The sequence below is a fragment of the Cetorhinus maximus genome, chromosome 15, assembly GCF_964194155.1.
Source record: "Cetorhinus maximus chromosome 15, sCetMax3.hap1.1, whole genome shotgun sequence".
In the NCBI taxonomy this organism is placed as follows: Eukaryota; Metazoa; Chordata; class Chondrichthyes; order Lamniformes; family Cetorhinidae; genus Cetorhinus; species Cetorhinus maximus.
The window spans coordinates 60,272,933-60,285,039 of record NC_135893.1 but is presented as its reverse complement, the minus strand read 5'-3'; the positions used below and the strand labels follow the sequence as shown (position 1 = coordinate 60,285,039).

At 40.8% G+C, this 12,107-nt stretch overlaps 1 protein-coding gene and 1 long non-coding RNA gene across 2 annotated transcripts in view; one reads left to right on the top strand and one right to left on the bottom strand.

Moving 5' to 3' along the window:
- The window catches only part of LOC144690734 (uncharacterized), a 371,804-nt gene that overhangs the window by 299,398 nt on the left and 60,299 nt on the right, over positions 1-12,107 (top strand). The gene's annotated exons all lie outside the window — the stretch shown is intronic.
- Positions 9-12,107, bottom strand: part of LOC144690727 (hexosaminidase D-like) — a 31,857-nt gene continuing 19,758 nt past the window's right edge. The window contains exons 7-14 of the mRNA XM_078558506.1: positions 11,021-11,204; positions 9,397-9,468; positions 9,059-9,263; positions 8,449-8,531; positions 7,324-7,402; positions 5,618-5,719; positions 4,424-4,513; positions 9-1,674 (exon numbers count right to left, since the gene is read on the bottom strand). Coding sequence (XP_078414632.1) covers positions 1,491-1,674; positions 4,424-4,513; positions 5,618-5,719; positions 7,324-7,402; positions 8,449-8,531; positions 9,059-9,263; positions 9,397-9,468; positions 11,021-11,204 — 999 coding nt within the window. The 3' untranslated portion in view covers positions 9-1,490. The remainder of the gene's footprint in view (positions 1,675-4,423; positions 4,514-5,617; positions 5,720-7,323; positions 7,403-8,448; positions 8,532-9,058; positions 9,264-9,396; positions 9,469-11,020; positions 11,205-12,107) is intronic.

Below are 12,107 nucleotides of genomic sequence, written 5' to 3'. Positions count from 1 at the left end.
TTAAAAAAAAAAGTTATTATTGAATCTGCTTCCACCATCATTTCAGTGCAATCTAGATCATAACTACTTGCTTTGCTTTAAAAAATTCTTCTCATCTCACTTCTGATTCTTGTGTCTACTTGACAGTAGAAACTTTCTGCTCTCTCCATCCCATCGTGACCTTTGCAGGACAAGAGCTTTTAAAAGCAAATTTAAAAGACATCTAATGTAACCGGAAACTGCAACTTTATAAGTTGGGTGGGTGGGTGGGGGTGCAGGGGGCAGGGTGTAGAATAACTGTAGAAGAGCAAAAACAGCAAATGTGTCCACCAACAGCTTACAAAGTGCCATGGGTGTTCAGTGCAAATAACAATATCAGTTCTACAAGGTCACTTGTGTAAATTGGAAGAAAAGAGTCCCTCTTGGAGCCTGGACTCTCCACCTGTTTGTTTTAATAGAGTCCTTTCATTTAAACATTTCTAAATTAAGAATCCTTTGTACAGTTCAGTCTTTGTGTCTGTTCTTTTGCAGATGATTCCTCTCTGACATCAGCTACTGAGCAAAGTCCCAAGTCTTAAACATTCTGGGAAACAGCTCCTCAATTTATTTTCTTTTGTACTTTAGCCTCAGTTTAACCTCACATGGCATACCCTTCTTAGAGCATATACACCATTCTTAATTATCTGGTATCAAATTAGTCAAGTAGTTATTTATTTATATTCAATTAGTTGTCAAATAGTGATTTACCCCAATAGAAAGCAGCAATTACAGAGAACACAGTAAATTCCCCAAGTTGACCAGAATATCAACATGGACAATCAAATGATTACAATCCACCACATCAGATGAAATGGGGAAAATGTCAGGTGAAAACGATACTTTAAAAAAAAATCTAAATCAAAGATCATCTCCAAGATTTTGGTAAATCCACTCCAAACCAATTAACCTATTACATAGTCCAAGTCCTTATTGCACTGCTCACACATCCTCCAAATGGGTGTACAACAAGCATGTCTCTGCACAACAGAAATCACCTACTCATTAAGAGTTCTCTGTGCAAGATCCCCAAGAAGTGCCTTAGCTGGAGCGAGTTGCTTTGCTTCTGCAATTCCTCCAGGTGAAATCACCTGCCATGATCGGCAGCAGTGGTTGGTCATAGTGGTACTTGGCAAGCCATGTAGAAAAACATGATTCCAAGTGGAATTGGATAGGCCGAGAATGAGAGGCAGTGATAGAACTTCCTGCTGCTGTGAACGTTTAAGTTCTGGAATACAATCGCGATAAGATCCAAAACTAATAAAGCAAGAAATCTCACAGCCTCAGCAGCTCAGATTCTTTTCCAAATTAAAATAATATACTCTGAAGTAGGACCCAGTTCTTGTGCTTTGTTGGGTTTTGATGCTGGATCTCTAGTTGTTAATATGTCATTACAGAAATAGGGTAGATGGATGGTTTCCAGTTATTCCACCAGTGGCTGTGCATTCCCAAATTTGTTGTTTCTTGCTGATTTTCTAGTTTTGTTTTGGTGCACCCATTAGTGCTATAATTTCCTTATAGTCCTTCACAAACTTTCTAAGCGGGTCCATGTATGGGTTCACATTCACTTCCATCCATTCCTCCACAGTGTCGGAGAAGTACATCTTTTCCATCTGCACGCGGAAATTTCCCAAGTACTCTTCCCACTGCTTGTGAATTCTGAACACATTTTACAGTTGCATTTACCATATTGCATAATAAATATTGCTCTATAAGCACAAGCAGTGCTGTCAGATTGTAATGATGAATGCTGAATTAACAGACTGCACTAGCATACCCAGTACTGATGAACCCTCAAAGAATACAAAATGCACTGACACATCATGAGCCAATAACCCTTGCACCACCATGCATTTGTGCCACAAACTAGAATACACTGACAAACCCTGAGATAACATAAGACTGCACTAGCATAGAATCATTGAATGGTACAGCACAGAAGGAGACCATTTGGCCCCTCATGTCCTTCCTGGCTCTCTGCAACAGCAACTCAAATAGTCCCACTTTTTCCCTGTAACCCTGCAAATATTTTTATCTTCAGATAATTATCCAAATTCCCTTTTGAAACGCACAATTGAATATGCCTCCACCATACTCTCAGGGAGTGCATTTCAGATGCTATCCCCTCGCTGTGTAAAGAGGTTTTTCCTCACATTGCTCTTCCTTTTGCCAATCACCTTAAATCGGTGTGCTCTGGTTCTTGATGTTTCCGCCAATGGAGAGTTTCTCCCTATCCACTCTATCTAGACCCATCATCATTTTGAATACCTCTATCAAATCTTCCCTTAATCTCTTTTCAAAGGAGAACAGCCCAAGCTTCTCCAAATCTATCCAGTTACTCAAGTTCCTGATCCCTGGGACCTTTCTCATGAATCTTTTCTGCACCCTCTCTAATGCTTTCACATCCTTCCTAAAGTGTGGTGCCCAAAACTGAACACAATACTCCAGTTGAGGCTGAACCAGTGTTTTATAGAGGTTTATCATAATGTCTTTGCTTCTGTTCTGTGTGCCCCTATTTATAAAGGTGTATGCATTCAGGGCATTCCTTCACTGCCTGCCTGTCATCCATTCCCTCTGCCTGTGTAAGCTGAGAGGTGACCATATCTATAAACGTGCTATCCACAAAACGCTCATTCTCAGGGATGTACTGCAGTGACTCAGCTCTGAAGAATCTAAGCTAATACAAACTAGTAAGCTTTCCTTGACCAGGCACAAACTGAGCCAATACCTCTTGCACCAACACCAATTGCCCTAGCAGATAGGACACTTTCCACCATTAGAAATTGTCCTGCCACATACTACTCGGTCAGGCCCAGTACTAACAGACTTTCCAAGTTCACTTTGCACCAAATCAGACTCTGTTGCTGGTATGTATATCTGCTACTGCTTCTTCTCTGAACACTGATGCGCAATGGCTTATTTTATTTATTAAGAGCATATCCTTTGTATAAAACAGATACTTCCTCCAATACCACAGTATCAGCTCTTTGGGTGATAAGGGCAAGGATCCCCTACTGACTATAGATGAAGAGATGGTAAAGCTTTTACACAAACCCAAACCAGAGTTGAATATCCTTCAAAAATGTGATTCAAAATATGTCTCAGAAATGAATGACAGATTCTGGGCCAACTGCAACAATAGCCATGAGAAAATGCAAATAATTTTTATTGTCAGCATAATTAATAGGGTCAGACAAAAGAAGAATAAAAATGTTATCTTTTATCTGTTGTTGTTTAGGAACATAGGAAAGGGTGTTGGCCATTCAACCCTTGGGCCTGCTCCGCCATTCAATTAGATTGTGATTGATCTTCACCTCAACTCCTTTTTCCTGCCTTTGCTCCATATCCTTTGATATCCACACCTAACTCCAACTTACCGATCTTGGTCACAGCCATTTGGACAAGAGTGTCTCAAATTTATTTGAAGAAGTGTGCCCTGATATGGTTTCTGAATGGCCCAGCTCAAATTTTAAGATTATGTCCTTTGTTCTTGGTTCCCCAACCAGAGGAAACAGTTTCTCTAGATTTACCCTATCAAATTCTACTAACATTTTAAAAACCTTTAACAGGACAGTAACAAATCTACTTGCAATGATAGAGTAGCTTTATGTGGTTTCAGTGACATCAGGTTGTGAAGTACCTTAGGGGGGAGGCAGCCAGTGTCCTGTAGCCAACACTTTAAGGATATAATTTCTGGAAGTGTCATCACATGACTTCCTGCTCCAAATTCCTGCTATTGGTGATCAAACACATCCATGCTCTGCCTTCCCATGCCAATTGGAAAGCGATAGACCTGATTGACTAACAGTTACAAATCATGCAAATAGCCATTCCCAACACTCACCACCCCATGCCACCCCCGCCAACCCCACAATGTCCCATGTCTGATTTTCTTACAACTAATAAATTTTTTTTTATATAAGCTGCACTTTTTATTGCCGATAATTTTCCTCCAGAGTTGCTTGCAGCAACCTTTTTTATTCATTCACTCGATGTGGCCATCATCAGCAAGGTCAGCATTTATTGCCCATCCCCAATTTCCCTTAATTGAGGAGCTTTTTGGCCAGAATTAACTCAATTATTGAGAGTATGGAATCAAATATAAACCAGACTGAGTAAGAAGGGCAGATTTCATTCCCTGAAGGACATTAGTGCACCAGATAAATTTTTAAATGACAATCCAGTAGTTATATGGTCACCATAATTGATACTAGCTCCTTATTCCAGATTGTATTTATTAACACTTTATAATCCCCAGCCTCTGTGGTAGATAGCCCAGCATCTAGATTACTAGCCCAGTAACATAACCAATATACTATTGTTCCCTTGGTCTGGAGAATAGTCTAATTCCTGGAGACTCCAGGCAACCCAAAATTCAGAGAAGCTACCAATCTCAAGTGGAACTCACCTAAGTACTTCGCTGCCAAAATGCTCCATGTTCCGAGGATTTGCAAAGTGGTATTTCCTGTTGTAATAACTGAACCATCCCTGTATCTCACTGTTTAAACAGAGCATAAATTCAAACAAAATACACTGAATCATCTGTTTATGAAAAACAGCAAATCTTGGCAACAGTTGTCACTGGAGGATCAGGACACCCAACCATCTAATTATTGCCACCTGGGGCAAAATGTGTCGTGCCAGCAAATTTTGGGCTGTCTTTCACACGGTGGGTTGCAGATTGCAACTATCTGGGAAAGATAGCGGTAAAGAATGCAGGAGAGGAGGTGGATCCTCAAAACACCGAACACCTGCGCAATTACTGCAATCCAGAGATGAAAGTTTATAGAGAGACAGACAGTGTGAGAAAGGGAGAGAAGTGCAAGCAGGGCTTTTGGGAGGATGAAAAGGGGTTCACGAGTGAAGAGGGGCTAGTATGTGGACAGACTCCGTTTTTCTGTTTCCATCTCAGTTCTTTCCCTGGCCAAATTGAAATGATGGAACATTCTAATCATTGGGTAGTAAACATCAAACTTTTTAATCAATACGAGAGTTCGCTGGAGTGCAAATATCCAGCACAAGCCAGGGAAATTAGAAAGATTTATCTCACTCGAGAGATAAAATTATTAAGGGTTGGAACAGGACAAGTAGAAATCAATCATTTCTAATGATTCAAGGATCTAGAATTAAGAGAATATAGATATAAGATCAAAAGCAAGAAGATGTAAGGCAAATAGCAGGAAAAATATATTTCTTAAGCAGAGGATTGTGAGGCTGTCAGAGATTGAAACAGAGCCCGTACCACCATTTAAGAATAATTTAGGTAGGTGGTTCAAGGCTAGGGGAGTAAAGGGATGTGGGAACAGAGTGAATATATGGGATTAGAACTACAGCTGTGGAGGATAAATACCACATGGACTGGTTGGGATAAGTAGCTCATTTGTCTTGTACTTTCTATGGAATAGATTATCACAAGGAACTAACAAAGCTAATCTAATCACAATATTTGAGAGAACCCATATGGGTTTTGAAGTAAAATACTAAAGTATAAAGTGGAAGAACAGGAAATTGGGATTGATGAAAGCTAGCACAATCACGTAGCTACAATAGGCAGTCACACACACCTCCCGTACTGAAATTTCTATGCATCTGTACACCTCACCTGTTACTTTCTAGAACACGAGTTGCTTCAGGTTTCAGATTTTGATAAATCCAGTGAACCATTTGATAAATCTCAGCCCCTGCAAATGTGCCATCTCCATCACTGTAGAGGTTAAAGAGCAGACACGGAGTTAGCAATAGCTGAGAAGTACAGAAAGCATTCTAAAAACAATAGAAGGGTATATACGCAATTTGGCAATAGAACAGTGCTAAAATATGGGAGAAAAACAGAAGTACTTATCAAAGGCATACTGAATATCTGATGAACATGATATTTAAGCTGCTTATGTATTGTGTGAGATCCGTGCTAGCACAGCTGTCTCCTGATGCTTAGTCTCACGCAACTGTCTGCAATCCAGAAGGTAAACCTGTCAAGGCTGGCAGCCAGGAAAACTCATTGGCCTTAGGAAATCCAACAAGATTACCCATGGGTTGCAGCTTACAACAAAACACCCAATGTCAGGAACTGAGGCTGACAACATGGGTCTGATAAAACGTAAATGCAGCCATTAGTGTTTCAAAGCATCAGAGACAGATCAGAACACAAAGGACTTGTAAATCTCCACACTACCCTTTCAGTTTTCTTCCCTCCTCTCTGGGCTATCTCTTCCAGTTGGGATTGTGATATTCACAACACCATGCGTTAGTTCCCATTACCACATTGGGCATTTAGTTCCAAAGGACAACTCCAGCACTGGTCCTAGAGCATCCGCAAAAGCATTAGACTACATCTTAATAGCTTGCATGTATACTGCACCTTGAATGTAGCATAATATCCCAAGGTGCTTTATAGTTGGGAATCAGACTAGAGCAGGAGGGAAAGTAAGAAACTAAAGATATGATCAAGAAGGTATGCTTTTAGCAAGCCTGTGAAAGTGAAGAGAGCAAGGTGAAAGGGATTAGAGAAAAAGAGTTTCAGACTGTGGGGGGCAAGATGTGCAAAGGCTAGACCACTGATAATGGGGTGGGGAGACAGTGAGGGTATGACAAGAACACATGGTAGACCAGAGTTAGAACTGTGGAAGGTGCCAACAGGGACTTAAGACTGGAAGAACTTGTAAGATTGGGAGTGATAATGATATGGAGTGACTTGTAGATGAGGGAGAATTTTGAAGTTGTTCTGGGATGGGCAACCAATGAAGGTTGAAACAGCCCAGGTAAGCAAGTCTTGTCGGATAGGATGCAGGCAGTGAGGCTCTGGATAACTTGGAGTTTGTGTAGGATGGATCTAGGGAGGCTGGTGGTTGATTCTGAAGGCATTGATGAGAGCTTTAGTAGTAGTGGGATGAGGAATGGAGACAGAAGGAAGCCACTGGTCTTGGTGACGTGGATTGGGCTCTTAACCATGTTAAAGGCAGTATATAAATGCAAGTTATCTTTGGGTTTGAAGCCAGGCTCAGGGTAAATTATGATGTGTATTGTTGGATTGTACTTAAGGTGGGCATCCACTGGGTGAGGGATCAAGTGAAGAGCTTTGGCAAAGATGGAAAAGGATGAGTTCAGCATTGTCATAGTTGACACACAAGAAGTTCTGGCTTGTCCAGGACACCTCTACCCCTAACTATTGTCTTCCACCTGCCTAGCTTTAATTCCCACATACCCTTGTTGCTTCAGGTCACAAACTCCTATGTGATTGCTTCTTGTTATGTCAGAACCCATTTTCCTTCATCACCACCCCAAAAACAAAATTTCAGAAAAGATATTTACCTCACATTGTTTTCTAGATTAATATTTTTAAATCCCAAAATCTGCTGTGATTTGGTTTTTGCCTCATCTGTGAAAGAGCCTGAAGGAGTGAATGGAAAAAAAAAGTCAGAGAAAGATCTTCACACTGAAGGGGCTCCATTTCTCACCAATAAACTCATTCGAATGTAGAAGGAACTTCACTCTGTATCAAACCTGTGCTGTACCTACCTGCCCTAGGAATGTTGGATGGGACAGTATAGAAGGAGTTTAACTCTACATCAAGCCCTTGCTGTATCGGATATGGGTGTGCTTATTACTGATTTTTGGTGCAGTTCTCCAGCACCACCATTCTTTATCTTAATGTGCATAAACAAGGTCCCATAAAAAAAGGTGATCTTTTAATCAGAGTGGCTGGTATTAAATAAGTTGTGGGGTTCCTGCTTTAACAGAAGTATCAAGTTTCTGACTTCAGAGACTTCACAGGGGTCAGGTACTGCATTGACATGATACATAATGTACAGACATGTTTGACAAGGTTTCTCTGTAGCAGAGCATAAAGACTATAAGTTGCACCAATGAATATTTTGACTGCAGGTACATGGGAAGACAATCTATATTAAATCTAGGTCATCACAAAAAGGGAGAAAGTAGTGAATGAAATATTTAGAGTGAGAAGTGTTAAAACCATACATTGTACTGCCACAGTGTGGCTGGCAGGAGCAGTGTGCAAGCTGTACACCAAATCAGCATGTTATGGCAAGTGGTGCAGAATATGGGAGCAAAATACTGTGGTTGCTAGAAATCTAAATGAAAATAGAAAATGTTGGAAATACTCAGGAAGTCTAGCAGCATCTGTGGAGGGAAAACAGTTAATGTTTAAGATCGATGACCTTTCATTAGAACGGGGAAAAGTTAAAGATATAATAGGTCTTAAGTGGAGTCAGTGAAAGGAGGAAGGGTAGGAAAAATAACAAAAAAAAGAGGTTGGAAGGCAGAAGAGATCAAATAGCAGAAGGGCTGCATATGCAAGGCAAAAGGGAATGGTAATGGGACAAGTGAAATAACAAAAACGGTGTCTAGAGAAAATGTGAATGGTGTCCAAAAACAAAACAAACAACGAGAGTCAATTTCTCAAAGGGAACTCACCATGTGTCACAGTTTGTATGCAGACCACCAAGGATGGGATCGCAACTGGCAGCAGCTCACACAGAGTTGAGAAATGATCGTACCTGAGGAGGGATGTAGAAAAAACATAAAATTGTCTGAAATGTCTTTCTAATTGACATCTCTTTAGAAGAACTTTTGAACAAAATCACCTTCTTCCTAAATTATCAGAACTTCCATGATCATACCTATCCAGAAAGGCTCGATGTACAGGTTGGGTGAATCAGAATGACAGTTAGGCAGTCACTATTTTTAATCATTGGTTCAGTAGAGTTCATGGTACGTTGAAGGCTATAGCCTTACTGATCCCACTCTCACTGAACTGGCCTAAAACCACTCACTTGTACATCAAGTGCTTCAAGATTACCCATTCAAGCAATAAATGCTGCCCTACAAGTTTCATTTAAATACCTTTCCACTGTGCTTGTAAATCTACAAGTCCCTAAGGGGACATTGAAAGGTTCCCAAATAAGACACCGTAGCACAGTATTTAAAATGAGAATAGGTAGACCTGATATCACTATTCATACACTAGAACTTCTAATCCAATTTCAATACTGTTGTGAATTAGTAAGGGCAGAAAGTATCTCACCTTTGCCAGCCTGTTAATGCCAACCCTTGGAAGTGAAGGGATGGGAACTTTGAGATGGATTTAATCACCTGCAGCCACCGAAGGTGATTTTCTAGGTGGAACTTAATGGGGGTCCAAACCTGGCTAACACCTGTCGTCCCTTTGAAGGCACTTGCGAACCAGATGCTCCTGAATCCACTGTCCATGTACTTGGCAAGCAATGTTTCTAAAAGTCAAAAGGTTCTTATTTAAAAATAAAGGGTTTGATTGAAATCATCACACAAATCCTAAATGATTATCAGCTGCAAGACTGTCAAACAGGGAAGATGATTATACAATTGAGGACCATTTCTTCTTACCTACGTGCTCAATGTTAAAGTCTGGCTGATAGAACCACACCACAGGGGCAATATATTCAGTTACACCAGATTCTGAGGAGAGAGCAACCAGAAGATCAATCAAGCTGCCAAACACAAGGTGTTCCAGGTCTCAACAGATTGGAAAGGTAAGGTATCTATAATTAGCTATTCCTGCAGCGATTGCATGAAAAACACTCACATTTATGTAGCAACTTTCATGGTCTTAGGATGTCCCAAAGCTCTTTACGGTCCCACTGCAGCACTCCTTTAGTAATGCATGAATTGTCTGAACTAGATTTTGTGCTGAAGTCTCAGGTTGGAAATTAAACCTGCAAACTAATGACTTAGGAGGCAAGAGTGTTCCCACTGATCCACAGCTGATAAAGCACAGGACAGATAACACTAAGTGCATGAGAAAGCTACAGTGCCATGGCTAAACTCCAGGAATTGTGTCAGAGAATGAGATTGTGTGAAAGCAGCTATGTAATGTGTACATTCACTTTTCCCGTTTTGATTGGCTGAAAACCAAATCATTAACGGAGTCTCAATTTATTAATAAACTGGGACACTGATATAAACACCAAATATTTGTTTAATTCACAGCAGCAGAAGGGGGAATCAGAGACAACTCCAAGAAACCTAAATGCAACTCAAAACAAAAACAGAATTACCTGGAAAAACTCAGCAGGTCTGGCAGCATCGGCGGAGAAGAAAAGAGTTGGGTTCATGAGGACTCGAAACGTCAACTCTTTTCTTCTCCGCCGATGCTGCCAGACCTGCTGAGTTTTTCCAGGTAATTCTGTTTTTGTTTTGGATTTCCAGCATCCGCAGTTTTTTGTTTTTATCTAAATGCAACTCATCTGTTTTGCTGTGCATTGTAATGTGCAGTGACCAGCTGTGATTGCTGCCAGCTCCCCAAAACAATGGCTGGGACCAAAGAGACCATATGTAGTTTTACATAAGGGAAGAGACGAGTTCCAGCTATATGCAACCAACACACTGGCTGTGAAAGAGATCCATTTTTATCAGAAACGTTATTTAGCCTCTGGTCACAGAAATCACTCAGCACTTCTGAACAGGCCTGTACTTCCAGAGTATCTCCATCATAGCGCTGCTAGAGGCTAGCAAGTCTCATATGGGGATTCCTTGAGGAGAGCAACTTGCATCCATCAGTGAAGTCCCCCAAACCCAGTTGGCCACTGCACCCGTGTCCTGGCCAATATTTATCCCACAGCCAGCATCATTAAAAAACTGATTGTGGTCATGACCTTATTGCTGTTTTATGGGAGTTTGGCTGCTGCGTTTCCTATATAGCAGCAGTGACCACACTTCAAAAACTTCAAAAGTACCTAATGGGTCGTAAAGTGCTTGAGGATGTCCTTAGGTCATGAAAGGCACTATATGAAAACAAGTATAATTTATCTAGAATGCACCTAACTTCGCTGTATCTGAGCATTAAACAAAATGATACTCTCTTCAAACTCCTTTTTATCAAACTCCTTCAATACAGCAGACAGACTGCAGACCTTTGAATTTGGCACCAATTTTCATAACATGCTGCAGAATAATTCAAAAATCACAAAACCTCATCATTTCCATTTGACAAGCGGTTAAAAAGACTCACCACTGATTCTTTCTTTACTAATCTTCCGCATCATGTCATCCCACATAAGGAGCTTAAGCCCAGGATACTTGTTAACCAAAAAACTCCCAATTTCCTTGACATGGTCCAAGAACATCTTTCCAATGTCTCCTCGTTGTTCATTGAGCCACTGTTTGGATTCAGGACTTTCTCCAAGACTAAAAACCTCCAGAAAATAACAAGGAAGAAAGTTAAACTCTTTATAAAATCCTTATCCCTGTAATCTTCTCCAGCCCCAGAGCCCTCCAAGGTATCTGCTCTCCTGTAATTCTGGCCTCTCGTGTATCCCTGATTTGAACTGCTCCACCATTGGTAACCATGCCTTCAATTGCCTATGCCTCAAGCTCTGGAATAACCTCCCTATACTTTTCTGCCTCTCTCCCTTGCTTTCCTTCTTTAAGATACTCCCTAAAATCCAACTCCTTGACCAAGCTTTTGGTCTTCTGACCGAATATCTCCTTATGTGGCTTGGTATTGTACATTGTTTTATGATGTTCCTGTGAAGTAACTTGGGATGTTTTATCACTACATTATAAAATACACAATATCACATGCTTTTCAAATTCTCTAGTATCTAACCTCAGTGTTCCTACAGCAAATGGCATCCACTCCACCACCAACTCCCCACCTAATCACAGAACATTCTGAATAGAATTTATCGCAACTGAGTAGCTGGAAGGGGAAGACAAGGTTTTACCAGTTAACAGCAATAAACATACTTAATTACGGATTTTAGCTTCCTCACTGAATTTTCAACGACCCTCGATTCATTATGGAAATCCTCCAAAGAATGCAGCCGCTGTTACTGGATATGTTACAATGTTTGTGGTAGATGCTGATTTGCAAATGGTCTTCACCTATCTCGCAATTTAACGGTTCAGACAATTACACTTAAACTGCATTTGATCTGCAGCTGAAGTTCTTTGAAAGCACCTATGCCAAAAGCACTGGGAAAACCAACCCCCACCAAAAGCCCTGGGAGGCTTGCATTGGCCAGTGTTCATCTCAGGAGCCCCACTCTACCATGGCAGTCTCTACCACGTTTGCTACAGAGGAAGACCTCTACCAC